This window comes from Culex quinquefasciatus, chromosome 1, assembly GCF_015732765.1.
Source record: "Culex quinquefasciatus strain JHB chromosome 1, VPISU_Cqui_1.0_pri_paternal, whole genome shotgun sequence".
In the NCBI taxonomy this organism is placed as follows: Eukaryota; Metazoa; Arthropoda; class Insecta; order Diptera; family Culicidae; genus Culex; species Culex quinquefasciatus.
This window is the reverse complement of record NC_051861.1, coordinates 79,981,938-80,001,411: the sequence shown is the minus strand read 5'-3', so window position 1 is coordinate 80,001,411 and position 19,474 is coordinate 79,981,938. Positions and strand designations below refer to the sequence as shown.

Genomic DNA, 19,474 nt, shown 5'->3' with positions numbered 1-19,474 from the left:
AGTTTGTCATTGCGCTTGAAAAGCTGGACATGAATGTAGAATTTGAGATCTCGAATAAAACTCTAGAGCACTTCTGGAGTTTTTTTTTTTGAATAGGTTCAATAAACCAAATTTACAGTTTTTGCTTTTTGGGTGTTTTTAAAACCGCCTTGAGTCAGGGGTATTAAAAAATACCCAAAAAGCAAAAACTGAAAATTTGGTTTATTGGACCTTTAAAAAAAATCCAGACTTGCCTTTTCACGCGCAACGCAACAGCTAGGGGAGATGGGGGTAAGACGGCCACCCTAAGGGAGAAGTCTAATAAAATTTACACAACAGATTATTTTGATCTCAAATTACGTACATATTGTTCTACTACTAGTCCATTATAGAAATGACATAAATTAGTTAGTCTAAAACCAATTTTCAATACTTTTCAGGAATTTTAAAAATATAATTGAAATCGTATATATATGAAATACGCGGGGTAAGACGGCCACCCATGTGGGGTAAGACGGCCAGTGCTATAAATTAACTTAATAACTTTGCTAAATCCACCCAAATTCCTACAAGGTTGGTTGAACAGACTTCTCTGAACATCATAACTATTTTGGTTGAAAAATCAGGTTTCAAATGTGAAGAAAAATGCTGTTTAAAAATTTTCATATTTTGGCTCAGTGAATTTCATATTATTGCGACCACATTTTATGAAAAACTGTGAATTTTACTACAAAACAAACACAATTTGATGCAAAATAATTAGTTTGTGTATTTTGATTAGAATAAGTAAATCAAAATTATGTAAACAATATTAAATTAGCGATTTTTATGAAAAGTTTGATAGGATTTCATACTATTCAATGAGTTTTGCTATATCACAGTAAAGAATGTTGTCGAAACGGTAGTTAACAGCATTTTGATTAAAAATGGATAGTTTTATTGAAAATGCTTTTCCTTATCTACAAATATGTCATAATATTCAAAACCGTCAAAAATATAACTTATATCAATCAAAATCTACAAATTACGGGTGGCCGTCTTACCCCGGAGGTGGCCGTCTTGCCCCAAATAAATTATTTTTTAAACAATTTTTGTAAATAGCTCATCGCATTTTCTAAACTTTTTCGAGGACATAATCTAGGAAAACTTCAATTTAACATGAAAAAATATTTGAAGACAGGAAAACATATTGTTATCTAACAAAAATGCCTAAGTTGTAATTCATGAAAATTACATCCAGTTTCAAGTTCAAAAATTATTTGTTTATTTTGATCTATTTTTATACTATTTCAAACAATATTTTTGGCAAAGGTGACTCCATATGCATTATTTAGCATGAGGAACAGTATTGCTAAACATTTTAGTAATATTCATTAGTATACTTAGTAAAACAGTGGGGTGGCCGTCTTACCTCGCCTGGCCGTCTTACCCCCAGCTCCCCTACTTCAAGCGCATCTTCGCGCAACGGCGCCTGCATCGAACGTGTGTGTGCAGGTAGGGGAGCTGGGGGTAAGACGGCCACCCCACTGTTTTACTAAGTATACTAATGAATATTACTAAAATGTTTAGCAATACTGTTCCTCATGCTAAATAATGCATATGGAGTCACCTTTGCCAAAAATATTGTTTGAAATAGTATAAAAATAGATCAAAATAAACAAATAATTTTTGAACTTGAAACTGGATGTAATTTTCATGAATTACAACTTAGGCATTTTTGTTAGATAGCAATATGTTTTCCTGTCTTCAAATATTTTTTCATGTTAAATTGAAGTTTTCCCTAGATTATGTCCCTCGAAAAAGTTTAGAAAATGCGATGAGATATTTACAAAAAAATTAAAAATAATTTATTTGGGGCAAGACGGCCACCTCCGGGGTAAGACGGCCACCCGTAATTTGTAGATTTTAATTGATATAGGTTATATTTTGACGGTTTTGACTATTATGACATATTTGTAGATAAGGAAACGCATTTTCAATAAAACTATCCATTTTTAATCAAAATGCTGTTAACTACCGTTTCGACAACATTCTTTACTGTGATATAGCAAAACTCATTGAATAGTATGAAATCCTATCAAACTTTTCATAAAAATCGCTAATTTAATATTGTTTACATAATTTTGATTTACTTATTCTAATCAAAATACACAAACTAATTATTTTGCATCAAATTGTGTTTGTTTTGTAGTAAAATTCACAGTTTTTCATAAAATGTGGTCGCAATAATATGAAATTCACTGAGCCAAAATATGAAAATTTTTAAACAGCATTTTTCTTCACATTTGAAACCTGATTTTTCAACCAAAATAGTTATGATGTTCAGAGAAGTCTGTTCAACCAACCTTGTAGGAATTTGGGTGGATTTAGCAAAGTTATTAAGTTAATTTATAGCACTGGCCGTCTTACCCACATGGGTGGCCGTCTTACCGCGTATTTCATATATATACGATTTCAATTATATTTTTAAAATTCCTGAAAAGTATTGAAAATTGGTTTTTAGACTAACTAATTTATGTCATTTCTATAATGGACTAGTAGTAGAAAAATATGTACGTAATTTGAGATCAAAATAATCTGTTGTGTAAATTTTATTAGACTTCTCCCTTAGGGTGGCCGTCTTACCCCCATCTCCCCTATTTTGAAAAACCGACGCCACCCCCAGGCAAGAAAAATCAAATCAAAAACAAACCGACGTCGTCGTTTTATTTTTATTTCGCCGCATGCTTTGGGTGCGTTCTTTTATGACGTTAAGCAAAATGTGTGATTTTTAGATCCCCTTCCTCCGAAATGCGTTACGTAATAAATGAAAGCTGTAATAACAGTGATGCCAGATATATTAAAATTGCGAATGATACAGATTTTCAGATTCATCAAAAATCTTGTGTTTCAAACCAACAAAACGTTTTGTTAATTTTATTTATATTTGAAAATTCAAATGCCTAATTTTTCTGAGTATTTGATTTGGATGCTTTGAAAAGACCCTCTGAGAAATGTAACGCCCTGATCAGTCTGATTGTTGGATAAAAGCGGGAGGTCGAAGGCCAATCGGGGCGTGAAATTTCTCATTGGGAAGTAGGTACAGATATTTTCATTTGAACAGAATACTATGACTAACTCACTACAGAGTTTTCCAAAATAAAGAACAGAGTTCTTGTATTTAACCGGCAACCCCACTGTCATCAGGCAACCCTTTTCATTGGCGGCCATCTTGAATTTCGCCCGCTGTCAAAAACTCTCAAAACGCCTTGCTGCTTCAAATCGAACCAAGAAGTCGTCGCGTGTGCGTGTGTGACCAGAGCAGCTAGTGGAAGGAAGAAAAAAAAACTTCTGGAAATCGGTGGCGCATTTGGCCACCTCCAAAAGTGCGTGATTCCGGATCGCGAGTGTCCCCGCGGGTAGCACGCGGCCTTGGAGCTTACTTTGCACCGGCCGTGGTGGCGTTTTCAGCGCCGGCAGGTTCCTCCTTTTGGGCCAAGCATCAGCGCGCAGCAGACCAGGAAGAAGAAGAAGAAGGTTGAGCTCTCGGAGTGAAATTCGCGTGTGGCCGCGGTTGTGGGGCCGCGCGCGCTTTATCGAGGCGAAAAAGTGGTTCCCGCAGCGGGAATTGTGACTTGTGTCTCCCCACGGAAAATGTCCGCGAAAGTATAGCGACGGTGAAGTGAAGAGTTTTTGTGTTGTGGCCACTTATTTCAGAGAGCGCGAGGGAGGGAAGGGAAGAAGAAAAAGTCACACGCGCCATCCGAGGAGGCCTCGAAATTTTCGGTGGAGTGATTCCTGATTTTAACGAGCCAGGTCAGAGTGTCGACCCGATGTTTCAGGGTTCCGGCAGTCGGTCACCAGCGATGGCCACGACGGCGGCAGCAGCAGCATCCGTGCTCAACACCAGCACCGACAGCAACCCAGACGATGACCCCAACAATGTGAGTTGCCTTCTGTGCGGCGCACGGCCACTTTGCAGAGAAGAAGCACATTTTCATACGGTCAAACCACCCCCCTCGCACCCACCATCACCCCCTTCCTGGAACGAGGTCGGAACGTCCTGAAACTTCAAGGATTCGCTCGTCCCGCTAAGGGTCTCGCTTTGTCCCATTTTTCAGGGTCCAAGCTTTTTCTTTTTTTTTTTTTTGCTTTTCTTTCGAGAGAAGACCCCTCACACACACACACACACACACACACACACACACACACACACTTTTTGGGACGTCTTTTTACCTACATTTTTATATTTCTTACCAATTTTGTTTCCAAGTCTTCTTTCGAGTTAGCCTTGCTTCAGCTTTACTCCGACGACGGGCGAAGACGGTCACAAACACTCGTAAAGTACTCTACGCATACTACGCTCTCGTACCAGTGTGAAGAGTGGAGGTCGATTTTACGCTGTCCGGTAGTGAGAGCGAGATGGAGTGTGCTAAAAGTTGTAGTTGTGTAGTGAATGAGAGTGTGTGGTCGTAGGGCTACCAGATGTTGGTTTATTAGTTTTTTATGAAATTCTATATGACCAAGATTTTGCTATTCTAGCGTGATTATTGAGAAATTCCAGAGCGATTTATTTTGAAATCTGGCGTTTGTGTATAATGTCCAATGTACCAACTGTAAACATACAGTTCTTGACTAAATTTTCAAAAGGTCCTATCTGTATAGGAAACCCATAAGGGACAGGTTGTTTTGAAAATTTAATCTAGAGTTCATCCTGCTTATAACTTATGTAGTTTTTAGTGATTGAAACGCACTTATATAGGATCAGTTAATATATTTACGCCGAAACATCTAAGATAATCCGTAGTAAATTTTCTATAGAACGAAACCTTGAATGCCAATTTGAAAAGTTACTACGCAAGTTTTAATTTTGCAATTTTGTATTTGAATACCATGAAGTTTGATATCATAGTCATAGTCTAATGCGTCCTTGAGGGATTGAATCGGAAATTAAACTGAATAAAATTATTAAAAGAAAATAAAAAAGGATTTTAGAAGCTTTTCTATGGTGTCAGTTCGGGACAAAAACTGCTTAAAGGACGTATTAGACTATGACAAAGAAACTTTTTGGTAGTTAACCTGCTTTGTTTGTTTGCCTGCATTTTTTCGCAGAAACGTCAGCGTGCGAGTTTGTTTATCATAGTTTGATACCTCCTAAAATTGATTCTTTAATATATTTCTAGAGTAAATTTTCAAAACAACTTATGAGTCATGAGTCAAGATAATAAAATAAAATAATTGTTTTAGCGTTCTCCATTGCGAGATTCCTACTCCAAACTTTGAAAAATAGGCCTTGTCCAGCTAAATATGAGCACTCTAGGCCAGGGGTGACCTAAGTATAGCCCGCGGACCCATTTTGAATGATCATGTGAAATGACCCGTGGACTATTTGTAAAGTGAGTTATAATTTTTCAAAATGAAAGTTAATGTTAATCTTTTTTGTAATGATTTTTTTTTATTGTTTGCTAAGGCTGGTACAATATTTCTCAAGCGGGTTCAAGTTTACATGGAAATTACTATGGGAAATTTTGAATTTTCGTTCATTCGCTCCTACAGGCCTGGGGAAAACATGTAGAAATGAGCGGAATCGTCTCGAGAACAACTTTCCCTAAGAGACCAGGTCGATTCGTTCAACCCCCATCGAGCTCAACGGCAACCTCCTCTGGGTGTTCTGTGTTTGTCCCGTTTAGTTAGTAAATTCAGTCTGAAAAGACGGTGTGATGTCTATAATACATCCGGGGTTTTCGGAACCAACCGTTTTCCCTAGAAATGCATCAAATTTTCCTTAGCATGCTATGAATGCTTGATGAACACCGCGACGCCACATGTCAACAGCTACCACGTGATTGTAAAATTTTCACCATAACATGTTTTTTTCTTATTTGGACAGCTAAATAGTATCAGGATCTCCATAAATGATAATTCTATAGTTCAAAAAGTAATAAAAATTATTTTTTTATAGGCGATGCTAGTCCTCGTGGTAGCTGTCTGACATGTGGCGTCGCGGTGTTTATCAAGCATTCATAGCATGCTAAGGAAAATTTGATGCTTTTCTGGGGAAAACCGTTGGTTCCGAAAACCCCGGATGTATTGCCGTTGAGCTCGATGGGGGTTGAACGAATCGACCTGGTCTCTTAGGGAAAGTTGTTCTCCAGGCGGTTCCGCTCATTTCTGATTATCCTAGAAGTTTCTACATGTTTTCCCCAGGCCTGTGGGAGCGAATGAACGAAAATTCAAAATTTGCCATAGTAATTTCCATGTAAACTTGAACCCGCTTGAGACAAGCCAGTTTTCAACCAAATGAGCTGAAATTTAGCGTGTGAGTCCCTATGGGTATGCCATACAAGGGGAACCACACCAAAACTTGATCTGAGAACTTTTCAAAATCCGTACCCACCCTATTAGGTACACAACTGTAATAATAGCAAAAATATAAGTATTAAATATTAAGTTAACCTTTTTATAAACTGATTCTCAAACTTACTTTGCACTTAGAAACCTTCCACCTCCGGATTTGAATTCATGACAGTTGGATAACGAATCTAATTGACTACCATCAGATTCAGGTAGACTAAATGTTAAAATTTCAGGAATAATGCTGTTGCTAATATTTTACAAAGCTTCTATCACTCCAACCCTCTCCCCACCCTTCCAAAAAGGCTTGAAAAATCAAACAAGCAACAATCAATAATGAAATGATATCGGACAAAATTCGTTAATCTGGTGAACAAACGGTTTTCGGATTATGGTTGTATCGACCATTGTTGCGAATCGAGGATTTACAGGAGTTTTGACGATCAAATGGAGCCTAACATTTCAAATGGACACACAGGTGTGCACAGGATTGTGTCTCTTTCACTCAAATGACAGTTACATAAGGTATGATAGGGATACACTCTTGTTTGCAAAGCTTGTGTGCCCTAATGAAATGGAAGACACGAAATAGTCGTCTTAACAACGAGTGTTCAACTTGTAAAATATAAACGTTTCATTAATGTTTATTGTTTTTCGAAGCAGCAAGACTTGTTTAAAAACTAGGTAAAGGAATGTTTGGCTTTGTAATTAAAATTTTGGGGATTTGAGATTCAAGTTATTTTCAGACAGTTTAGTAGAGGTTGTTGATTCAAGTTAGTTAGTTTTCCTGAAATGAATAATTGGGCATAAATGATTAGTTAAATTGGTCAAAGTGTACTATTTCATTGGTAGATCTGCTTCTAGTTGTCATGTACGACAGACAATACTACTGACGGACGCGACAGAACGGGGTCCAGGATAAAGGCCTCAAGATTTATGTTCCCTGACATGGACTGACTTGAGGCAGCGTCCCCCACCTTGCTCCGTAAAACGAAAACGAATATCACGCCGTTACATAAATTATCAGATTTCATGTCACCATTTTCAATGTAAACAAAACTTTCAAATTGCTTTCAAATAAATTTTAGTTTAAACTTACTAAAAACCATTAAAAAAAAACACAAAGAATAAAGCAACAAATCTGATGGAAAACTGTCATTTTCTGTTTTCTCTTTTATTTTTAAATAACAAACATGTTCAAAAATTAACAGAAATTAAAAAAAAACTTGAACTGACAGATGTCATTCTAAGTGTATTTCAAATCAAAATAATTGTAATTGATTGTTTATTTGTGATGAGAGCCTGTTAGTTTACAACTTTTTATTAGGTTAAGGAGGTAACTTTAAGATAGAAAACGGAGATAAATAAATCAACGAAGTTATTCCAAATAAAGCTAAAAAATGTTTTTTTTTTTTTTCAAATAATCTATTTTGTACATTTGGCCCGCAAGCTCTTTTGAGCTTACAATTTGGCCCGGCATCTATAAACTTTGAGCACCTCTGCCATAAGACCACGGTGACCTCCAGCATTTATTTTTGTTTTCCTCCAAATTGAAACAAAATTTCTTTTGTTTGTAGTTTAGGACACTTGAAGGACGTGCAGATGAACAATATCAAAATTAAGTGAAACTCCTTCATTTGACGTCCTAGCCAAATGTTGTATGCGGAAGAGTTGTTATGGCCTATCAACAATCACTTAGCTTAGAAAATTTCACTTAGCTTAGGAATTTGAATCAATGGAAATGAATCTGAGTTTCTACAATGGAAAAGTAATCAAATTAGAAACTGACGTTTGGTTTGGAAAATTTCAAAATCTACGGTAAGTTGACGTTTCCATATCAAAGGTAAACAAACAACTGCATTGCAACGTATATCAGCCCAGCAAGTTTTCTAAGTTGATTGTGGATGACGAACGTAAGTTGCAGACTTTCCTAAGTAACTACTTTACTTAGATGTTCTAAGCTAAGTGATTGTAGATAGGCCATTATACTTGATAAGGGCCGCTAAAAATCTAACTTTGTTGGATGACGTTTTAGGGCTTCGGTGTCTTGGGCAAAGTTGTAGAGGAGCAAATTTCATGAAAGACGCCAAATTTCTAGCTCTTGATCTACTTAAGATATACTCCTTTTCTCAAAAATGCTTGAAAAAAAAAAACACTTTTTGCCTTCCCACCTTACTGAGGAAAGGCTATAAAATCACTCAAAAAACGAAATTCTTAATTTGACCTCCTAGACCTACCTTCATGTATACTAATCGACTCAGAATCACATTCTGAGCAAATGTCTGTGTGTGTGGTGGGATGTTGATCAAAAAAATTTGCACTGGATTATCTCGGCACTGGCGGAACCCCCTGGAGATGGAACCACACGTTGCCGTCGTTTCAGGGCTATTTGCCAAGATGGTTTCCGATGTTGATATATATCACACATTTATTTTATATTTATATACTTGTGTTGATAGAAATCACAGCTTTTATAATATGTAAAATTACAAGATATTGAAATTTTTTATTCGAGTCTCAATATTCTTGTTCGTAAAATCTGTTAGAAACAGGTTTAAAACTGTTTGATAATGGGGAGGAATAGTTAGTTTTTTTGTAATTTTTTCTAGGTTGTTTAATAATTCCAGACTTCAGTTATGTGTAAGCCAGTTTAGTAATGCTATCAGAATTTCTGATTTCAATTGAAGTGGTATACTAACCATTCTGAATTGTCAAAATCCATAGAGTCTCGATCAATCAATAATGAAATGATATCGGACAAAATTCGTTAATCTGTTGAACTAACGGTTTTCGGATTATGGTTGTATCGATCATTGTTGCGAATCGAGGATCTACTGGAGTTTTGACGATCAAATAGAGCCTAACATTTCAAAAGGACACACAGGTGTGAACAAGATTGTGTCTCTTTCACTCAAATTACATAAGATATATGATAGGGATACACTCTTGTTTGCAGAGCTTGTGTGCCCTAATGAAATGGAAGGCACGAAATATTCGTCTTAACAACGAGTGTTCAACTTGTAAAATATGAACGTTTCATTAATGTTTATTGTTTTTGGAAGCAGCAAGACAGGTTTAAAAATAGGCAAAGAAATGTTTGGCTTTGTAATTAAAATTTCGGGGATTTGAGATTCAAGTTACTTTCAGACAGTTTTGTTGAGGTTGTTGTTTCAAGTTAGTTAGTTTTTCTGAAATGAATAATTGGACATAAATGATTAGTTAAATTAAAGTTAGTTGCAGTGTACGACAAGACTACTGACGGACGCGACAGGACGGGGTCCAGAAAAAATGCCCCTGACAAGTTAGTTTTCATCTTTCATTTTCCAGTTAATTTATTTGATTACCTTTAGATTTGAAATACATCATAGCTTCCCTTTGTATAAATCTCAACTGAGTTTTTGATTGAATCATAATTTCAGATTTCCTATATTCAGTTTTAAAGTTAGATTAACGTAACTGCTCAAGTCATCCAAATTCTTACTACTCACACCTACACTAATTTTCTTTCACCTTCCCCCTCCCGATCCCCTATATCTTCCGGTGGTGTTCATTTGGTATGCAATACTAGTTCGGCCACTACCCTTTTTTCCACAAGAAACCGGACTTGGACTGACTTGAGGCCGCGCCCCCCACCTTGCTCCGTAAAACGAAAACGAAAACGATTATCTCGGCACTGGCTGAACCGATTTGGACCGTATTGGTCTCATCCGATCCGTCTTGGAGTTCCATAAGTCGCTATTGAAAATTATAAAGTTTAGTAAAGTACTTCAAAAGTTATGCTAAAAACAATTCTATCAAAAGTCCGGAAGATTGTAAAAAGGGTGGTTTTTGTAAGAAACCTTGTCATGTTATGCATTTTTAGAAAGGTATTCGAAAGACCTTTCGAACGAGTTCAAAATATTGAAGATCTGACAACCCTATCAAAAGTTATGCGCACTTAAGTGTTATTTATGCACTTTTTAGAGGCGTTTTTAGAGGAGTCTCATATATTTCGATGAAACCGTTGTCCGGACCTGTCGATGGATAGGTGATCAAAAGACCTTTCCAACGAGTTTGATAGATTGCAGATCTGACAACCCTATCAAAAGTCATAAGCCCTGAATTATGAAAATCTGACTAACAAATCTGATAGTATGAATAATGAATCAAGGTGATAGAACACTGAAAGGTCCGCCCTTTTTTATTTATTTTGGATAGCATTACCCTCTGAATGTGAGGAAGGCATCAACCACTTAAGGGTGGATTAAGTAACGTTTTTGGTAATAACTCGCAAGGATAGCGTTTTCGCTACCTACTATGTTCTGAAGAGTTGTTTATAACATAAAATCACACACTTTTGCTGCAGACAGCAAAATGTTTCGAGCTTTCATTGCGGAGTTATGTTCGCATAAATGTCCCATATGCAAAAACCGCAAGCTGAGAAAAACGCATTTGAAGTACTGGATGTTATAGGCTCAGGGGCAGTTACGTACTTTTGAAAACTAATCCGAAAATTACAATTACAAACCGGTAGCATTTGACGAGGAAATTATCCTAGAAATGTTCCGGGTTTTTCGGAGGTTGGTAAATGGTTTCTTTTCGTATGCTTGGATTATCTTCTGTAGTCTAGTTTTTACTTTTATCAATTTTTTTTTCGATTTTAGAAAAATTTGCTATAAAATCTAAATTATACTAAAACAGATAAACTCAATCTGGCCACCCTATCCATTTTATAACAACAAAAGTGTTGGTGTGAGTGCAGGCCAAGTGCGAATGATTCTGATGATACCTCTTCAGTTGACGCTCAGGCGAGGAACATCCTGGAAGGAGCGTCACTGACTACGTCCGCAGTCCTGTTAGATCATTTCTTGATCGAGACAGTATAGCTCTGGTTCCTTGCAAGTGTCCTATTTTCTTACCTCCACGTTGGCTTGGTTTTCATGATGACCTAGCTGGTGGCCTGTGGAAACGGATCGTAAACCTTTGACCACCGCGGGTCAAAGTCGAGACGGCTAAAAGAAAGGGGCGCGACAATGTGGGAAAGGGAAGTAATTTGTGATTGTAGACGGTATTGTTTTGATTCGCAGTATGTTGAGTCAACTGCTGTGGATGTACCTGAAACATCGCACAACGGGGTTTCTCTTCTTTCCATTTCATCTACCACCTATCTTCTGTTTATTTTGTTTCACTGATTTTGTAACGCGGCTTCTGTTAACTCCATTTGATTTCGATTTTACTCATTTGATTCTCTTATTTCTCAACGCTTTTCCACTCTATTTTACCAACTGATGCTGCTGTAACAAACTGTCTGTTTTCCTTAATTTGGCAGCGATGTCAATATTGTTTATCTTTATTTATCTATTTGAATAATTTTTCATCTGCCCTATAAATTGCATTTAATACAATCTAAGCTTGTTTGTTACCTCTTTTTATTAACTATTGTTAATTTCATTATCTACTTAATAAATTAATATCTTTCTTTTACTATTAATACTTCAAATAGTATATTTCTTTCACTGTCCATTGTTTTCAATCTTCACCCTTTTCTTCAAACAAATGAGGTTCGAACCCTTACTCAATTTTTGAAATAATCAAAGAATTAACACAAATATTACTATTGTACTTTTGAAAAACTTTTCTAAAATGCTTAGGACCAAAATATTGTAACAAAACACCGCGACAAAAGAAATAGCAACATATAAACACGACTCAACATTAGGAAAGATTTCAGGAGAAAACAATACACAGTAAATAACAATTAGTTTTTGAACTCAAACTAAAAATATAACAGTTTTTGCTTTAATGAAAGTTGATAGGCACACTATAAATGGTTAGGCGCTTATACTTACATCAAACCCTACGTAATGTACCACCCCCGGCCGAGTTAAAATGCGTAACCGGAAAAGAAGGTGTGCATGCCTGGCACGAACACTCAAAGCGTGTTCTAGCGTGCTGCTCGTACTGACTCAGAGCAAGGGTGAGATGTAGGTGTAAGGGCAGTGCGTGTTCGTTGGGAACCTGGAGCATAAGATCGGTCAAGGCCCGTTCTTACACTGAAAATTGCGAATTGCGAATTGCGAACAAAAGTGTTGGTGTGAGTGATTGATTCTCCTAAACCTTGTTCGTACCAATTATTCCTAAAACCTTGTTGTAAATCAATTTCATTAGCAACTTCTGCCGTCGAACGTTTACAACTCAATAAACTGTACCGTATTGTTCGTTTCTTCTCCACTCATGTTTTATATAAATAATTAATACAATTATCTTCCCATTACTTCACCTCCATTCGTCACCTATTCGATGAACAAAATTAAACACCTCCCATTCCGGTCTCAATCGCTGCACATCTCGATTCCCCCAAAATACGGCTTCAAATTATCAACAAAAAAAAAAGACTCTCCAACAACCACCAACACCACCACCATCCGACACCAACCGCACCTTTCTGCTTCTGTTTCCGCAGTCCATCATCCGGAAGGTGCGCTCGCGCGTCTCCAGCATCATCCCGGACGCCCTGTCCAAGTGGTTCTCGCCGTCGGCGGTGAAGCGTCCCCGCGAAATGGCCGAATCGTCTAGTTCTCCGCCTCCCGTGGCCGCAGCAGGTCGCAACGGGAACCTGCTGCGACAGCTGGAGGAACAACATCAGCAGGAGGAAGAAGGAGAGGAGGACGAGGATGAGGCACCGCCGACCAGGAAGAAAAAGCGGGTCGAGGAGAGATTTGTAAGTTTTTTGGGGGGTTGATTTATTTTTTTTTTTTTTTTGTGGTGGAGTTTGACTAATTTTGTATTCGTTTCTTGCAGAACACATCGCTCGGCGACTTTAACGACGACTTGAGTGCCCTGCCGGGCCCGAGCGGGCTCAACATCTCGGCCATCGACCGGCGCAGCTCGCTGCCGATGAGTGCGACGGTTCCGAGGGGTCGGAGTGCGTTTTCCTCGTCGACGCCGTCGACGTCTCCCCAGCAGCAACATCAGCCAAGTTCCCAAGGTGGACTGTTCCAGCGGCAGCAGCTTCAGCAGAGGATCAGCCACGCGAACCGTGCGACGGCGCCGTACAATTTTGGAGCCGCGACGGCCGCAGATCCAATCGACGAAGAGGTGGCCGAGGTCGACGATGAGTCGGGATTTTCAAACTCGATCCGGCAGCGGCGTAGCATTCGGGAAGTGAGCGGCCGCAAGAGGTTGAATATACCGCAGACGGTGGCGCCCGCAGGGGTGGACCGTTCGATTTCGGAACCGCCTGTGGCGCCGATCTTTGGCACGCGGAGTACGGTTTTTGGACGTTCCGTGGCGTTGCCGCAGCAAAGTAGCAACGAGGATTTGAGGCAGGAGGATGTCGAAAGAGGAGGTGGTGGAGGACTGCTCTCGAACGGGAATGTCAACGAGAGTGCTTCGGAGAGTAGCAGCGTATCGAATTTGAATCTGAGCCAGTCGGACCAGATTGAGGCGGGTGGAAGTCGGAGGTTGTCCGGCTTTATGGGCAACGTAAGCCGAAGCAAGCGGCTAAAGGTGGGAGGTTCGACTGGAGATTTGTGCTTCTCGTCGCATCTGGAAACGGAAAAGAGTCTGTTTTCGGCGAAGAACGCTGGAAGAGCGGGTGGAGTCTCTGGACGGCCCACGTTCAACGCGTCCCTGTACGGCAGCAGTTCCTCGCTGGGCAGCAGCAACAGCAGTTTGTTTGCAAACTCGCCGTTCTACAACGGCAAGACCATGTACGGGGGAGCTTCCGCCTACAGCGCTCGCCGAGACATCCGCCAGAAGGCCTTGCGCGTGCCCGTCCAGATGCGGCCCGCTTCGGCGCTCTCCAACTTTTCCTCTTCCAACACCAGCCTCGCGTCGGACACGTCCGCCCTGTCCAACACCGCCAAGCGTATTCTCGAGATCATGAACCAGTGCTCGGGACCGCTCAGCGAAGCCCGCAAACTGGGCAGCAGCCTCAGCCTCAACAGCACGCTGGCGTCCGCCAAAGTTCCCGGCCTAGTGCAAGCCCGCCGGCGGTTCAACGAGGAAGACCTCACCATCAACCGCAGCATACGAATGTCTAGTCCGCGAACCCCGTACAGCAGGCCCCAGAGCGCCTCCGCGTCCAACTCGACATCCACCAACAAACCCCCCACCAACGAGCTCCAAATCCCCAGCATTTCCCAGCTGCTCCAGATGAAACGCCTCCAAACCAACACCGAATCGGTGCGTCGACTCGCCACCGAGTCCAACGCCGGCACGATCCTGAACGAACCGACCGAGTACAAACTGCCCGGCGCGGCCGAGCCGGACGACTCCAACAACAACAACTCCAGCAAGCACACCAACAAGATTCGCAGCAAGTTGCACCGGGTGCGGGAAGAGTCGGCCGCCGACCGGGACAGCAGCAATCCCGTGCCGCAGCTGGTGCTTCCGGAGGTGCAGCTGGCGGGTCTCAAATCGGTGCCCAAGTTCGATATTAAGGTGTCGTCGGGAAGCAGCGTTGCGGCCACCAACGGAGCCAACAAAAACGGGGAACCCGCGTGGAAGAAGGCGACCAGTGCGAGCGGTAAGTCCTACCTATTGAAAGCAGTACCTATTGTTTCAGTACTTATTCGTTTGAAATTTCACTAAAATTCTACATTCTCTCTCTTCCAACTCTCACAGAAACCCAACCCAAGATGAGCACCATCAGCAGCAGCAACTCCGCCACCACCTTCAAATCCAACAACGCCACCATCTTGCCAGCTTCGGCCACCGCCGCCGTCTCGAAAGACTCCAACGCAGCAGCAGCGTACAAATTCTCGTCGCCAGCCAAGCTGAATCTGCCCCAAACCCCGAGCAAACCCGCCACGCTCAACAGCTTCAAGTTTAGCAACCCGGAACCACTCGGAAAGGCAAGCGGGCCAGCGAAACTGACTGGCTTCCAGTTTAACCCGGACACGGCCAAGGTCAAATCGAGCGTTACACCTGCGGCGACGGCGGCAAGTGTCAGCCCGGTGAAGGCGCCTCTACCGCTCAAGAGCGGTAGCTGTTTGGACGCGCTCAAGTCCGGTAGCTGTCTGGAGGCACTGGCGCCCAAACCGGCGGCCCCCGCGGCTGGCTTCGGCAACGCGTTCAAGCTGACCGGCTCGAACAAGTGGGAGTGCGACGCGTGCATGGTCCGGAACGATCCGGACAAGACCAAGTGCGTGTCGTGCGAAACGCCCAAGCCGGGTGCGAAACCGGCGCCAACGCCGGTTAAACCGTTGACGGCGGCACCGAAGACCACCGACGCCGGCTTCAAGGCGCTCGTGGCCCAGCAATCCGCCCGGTGGGAATGCTCCGACTGTATGACCAGGAACGAAGCGGACAAAACGAGCTGCGCTTGCTGTAGCAGTCCAAAGCCGGGCGCAGCTCCGGCTGCTGCCGTTGCTTCCGCCGTCCCGGCGGCCATCAAGTCGATGTTTACGATGCCCGCTGCGCCCGCTTCCGACCAGGGCTTCAAGAGTTTGGTCGCGCAGCAAGCCGCTGGCAAGTGGGAGTGCAGTGCCTGCATGACCCGTAACGAGGCCACCCGCAGCAAGTGCGCCTGCTGCGAGCAGGCCAAGCCCGGATCAACCCCAACGGACGCGCCGTCATTCTCGTTCGGAAGCAAACCTGCGGCGGCCTCGACAACCGCTAGTTCAGGATTCAGCTTTGGCATCCCACCCAAAAACGCCGACAGTAAAGAATCCCTAAATCCGGATTCTCCTTCGGAGTTCCAGCCTCGAGCGCTACGCCACCTCCAAGTTCCGGAGGATTCTCGTTTGGCAGCAAACCGACCGCAGCCGCAGCAGCACCAACCAGTTCCGACGACAAGCCCAAATTTTCGTTTGGAAGTAGCAGCAGTACGACTGCTACAACGGCAACGCCACCGTCCGGAACCGGATTCAGCTTCGGGGCGAAACCTGCCGCCGACACTACTGACAGCAGTAAAGCCAGCGAAAAGAAAGACGAGCCCAAACCGGCGACCTTCGGCTCCGGAGGCTTCTCGTTCGGTGCAAAACCCGCAAATGAAGCGCCCGAAAAGGACTCCCCCAGCGGTGGCTTCAGCTTTGGATCACCCAAACCCACCGCCACCACCACACCGGCGGAATCGTCTCCCATCACCTTCGGCAAACGCGCCGCGTCTCCCTCGCCCTCTAGTACGCCAGCAGAACCGACCAAACCGGCAACGGTCGGGTTCGGAACGCTTGCGTCCGGCAGTCCGTCGTTTAGCTTTGGGGCGAAACCTGCGGAAAGCAAACCGGCATCGGCGACTACGACACCTGCATCCGGGATGTTCTCGTTTGGATCGCCGAAACCGGTGGTGGGCGGCGCCGCCAACACAGAATTGAAGAGCTCGACAACTTCCAGTGCTTCTCCGGCTACGACGGCGGCCGCTTCGGCGTCGTCCGCGGCTACGACAGCGACCAGTGTTCCTATCTTTGGTGGTAAGTGCGGGGATTAAATTGGGTGAAAAAATACATAAAATTAAGGGGTTTCAAAAGTTAAGAATATTATTTGATATTTACAAAAATAAAATAAAATAATGTTTTTTTTTTCTATTATAAGGCTGGTACAAATATTTTTAAAAGTTTTTGTCACTCCCCCCCCTTCAAAATTAAAAAAATAATGGGGCAAAAAAAATATTTTTACAATAAACTTCAAAATTTCAATGTAAATTCAAGTGCAACCAGCTGAAATCAAATTAAAATTCATTCTTCTGCGTTTAAAATCATTTTTAGCATGTTTGGGTTTATTAAAAAATCCTAAATTTTTTTGAAAATTTTCGATGCAAAATCTTTTTTTTCGATACAATTTTTATTTTTGTCAGATCTTAGATTTTTTGAAAACTAGAGATTGCAAAACAACTGAACTAGTGTAAAATGTATTTTAAAACACTTTTTTCATTTAAATGTGTAGACTATCGCTTGTTATTTAAATTTTTATATTTTTTTATTTTTTTTGCCCCCCCCCTTGACCTCGGCCAGGGCCGAGGGACAAAAACTTTTTTAAATATTTGCATCGGCCTAACTGTATTAAGAAAATAAAAACATAGTGTATTTTTACAAATTAAAAAAAAAATTAAACAAAATACTTGAAACATGATGACTATTGCACTCGATTGTAATTACCCGATTATCAATCAAGACTTGATCTTCTATCGACAAATTACGATTGACGATCGAGAAAGTCATGTGTTCAAAGCTTGTTTCATAAATTTAAACACTCCAAAAATTGAAAACTTAAAAAAATTAACATTTTCAAAATTCAGAAATTTCAAAATAAGCTTTTCCAAAAAAAATGCGACGGCCTTTGCTAAAACGCTCAACCAAACCACCTAGATTTTTTTTAATTTTTGAATATTTTTTCATATTTTTAAATTTTAGGATTTATACATTAATTATTTCTGTTTGAATTTTTTAAAATGATCTTTATTCTGAAATCTCATGATATTTTACATTCTTTGATCTACCATGGACAAATTACGTCGGACGATCGGAAAAAAATCGATATGTGTGCGAATCGGTTATCAATAATTCAAAATTTTCAAAAATAGGCAGCTCGTAAGAGATATCGATTCTATAGGAAAAAATAAGTTACTGTGCAAATTTTGAGCAAAATCGGTTAGGGTAGGGTAGTCATCAATGAGACACTTTTGGTTTTCAACTTTTAAAGATTTTTCTCATTTTTTTTTAGCTTTTTGTTGCATTATCTTTCTTTTAATGTGTTCTAACATTGACTAAAATATGAGATCGATCCGACATCTACAGCCAGAGTTATTTAACTGTCTCATTGTAGACGCACTTGGCAGGAACAATGAGACAGCTGGGGAACAATGAGACACTCTACGAAAATCAAGATTTTTCTAGTAAAACATCATGTTTTTGTATTGTTCTATTGCAGGTGACTTGCCTTGAACATTTTAGAGCAATTTTGCCAACATGAAACTTTAATTAACAAAAGTTATACTGAAAAGTATTTAAATTTTGTAAAATTCGTATATTTATACCAAATAACTTTGTATTTTTGGTTAAATGAAGTTAAAACTCTATAAATATGCCAAAAATCACTTTTAATTCATGTTTTGAAAGATTTCCATAGATTTTGAAAAGTTTAATGAAGAAAAATCAAAGTGTCTCATTGTTACCCATGAGCTGAAATGAGTGGGGAACAATGAGACAGTCCTGGATACTGAGTATATTCTAAATTTTGGCCAAACCTAATGAAAGGACATTGTAGCCCAACTCAATCCCTATGGAACGTCGAAAGAAATTTGAAGAAATATTAGTTTTGGTGTTAATGGCAGCCTATGAGCGAAAAAGTAATTTTTGTCCATAATTTACTTTTACACCCCAGCATCAAACATTTATGAATAACTTTTCAAGGGAGCGTCCATAACCAAAGCCACTATAATGGCAGACGTGTATCCAGTAGACACACCTTTCCCCCAAATATGAGCCTGATTGGTTGAAACTACGACTTGTGAGAGCCATTTTATCATTGTTCCCCGTGTCTCATTGATGACTACTCTACCCTATGTTTTAAAGGTCGCGTTTTTTTTTTGCTGAAGTTTGTATGGGGAAACTCGCAAAACTGTATGGGGACAAGCATAAATTCAAAATTTCACCATAAGATAGTGTTAAATATGTCGGATCATTGTCATGTGTGAGATTCTTATGTACAATTTTATGACAATGAACTGTATTAAAGAACCGCAAAACGATCTGCATTAACCCTGCCTAGTTATTAGAGTTTTACTGAAGGGGTGTCTGACTTACTTATCTAAAGGACATTTTCCCATAAGAGCGGCATATTAGCCGTTTGGTTTTTCGCATCGGCAGCCAAATCTAAACACTATTTTAGTGAAATTCAAGTTTCAGAAGATGCGTTGGAACATCCTCTACCACCTGGTGCCAATATCTCGTTTTTGCTAAAAGTGGATATTAGCCGTTTTTTCAATGGTGGGCAGATTAGTTGCGCCATCTTGTAAAATTAGAACCAAAAAAAAAAAAATTCATACTAAATTTTGCCAAAGAAATCGGGTTATGGGGTACGTATCCCTTATGTCGATTTTTTATTGTCACCCTGATACACTTAGTTTTTTTTACCGAATTCAGTAAAGTTTAAATCGATCATGCTGTAGATAAGGGAAACACCACTAGATCGTTGAAGCGTATGATTGGTTGTGCTAATAGCATATAACGGTCCTGTTCAG

At 40.7% G+C, this 19,474-nt stretch overlaps 1 protein-coding gene across 1 annotated transcript in view; it reads left to right on the top strand.

The window, feature by feature from the left end:
• Window positions 1-3,214: 3,214 nt before the first annotated feature.
• Window positions 3,215-19,474, top strand: part of LOC6039054 (nuclear pore complex protein Nup153) — a 39,375-nt gene continuing 23,115 nt past the window's right edge. Inside the window, 5 exon segments of the mRNA XM_038249664.1 lie at window positions 3,215-3,902; window positions 12,755-13,012; window positions 13,093-14,821; window positions 14,920-15,963; window positions 15,966-16,706. Of these exon segments, the coding sequence (XP_038105592.1) occupies window positions 3,792-3,902; window positions 12,755-13,012; window positions 13,093-14,821; window positions 14,920-15,963; window positions 15,966-16,706 (3,883 nt within the window). The 5' untranslated portion in view covers window positions 3,215-3,791.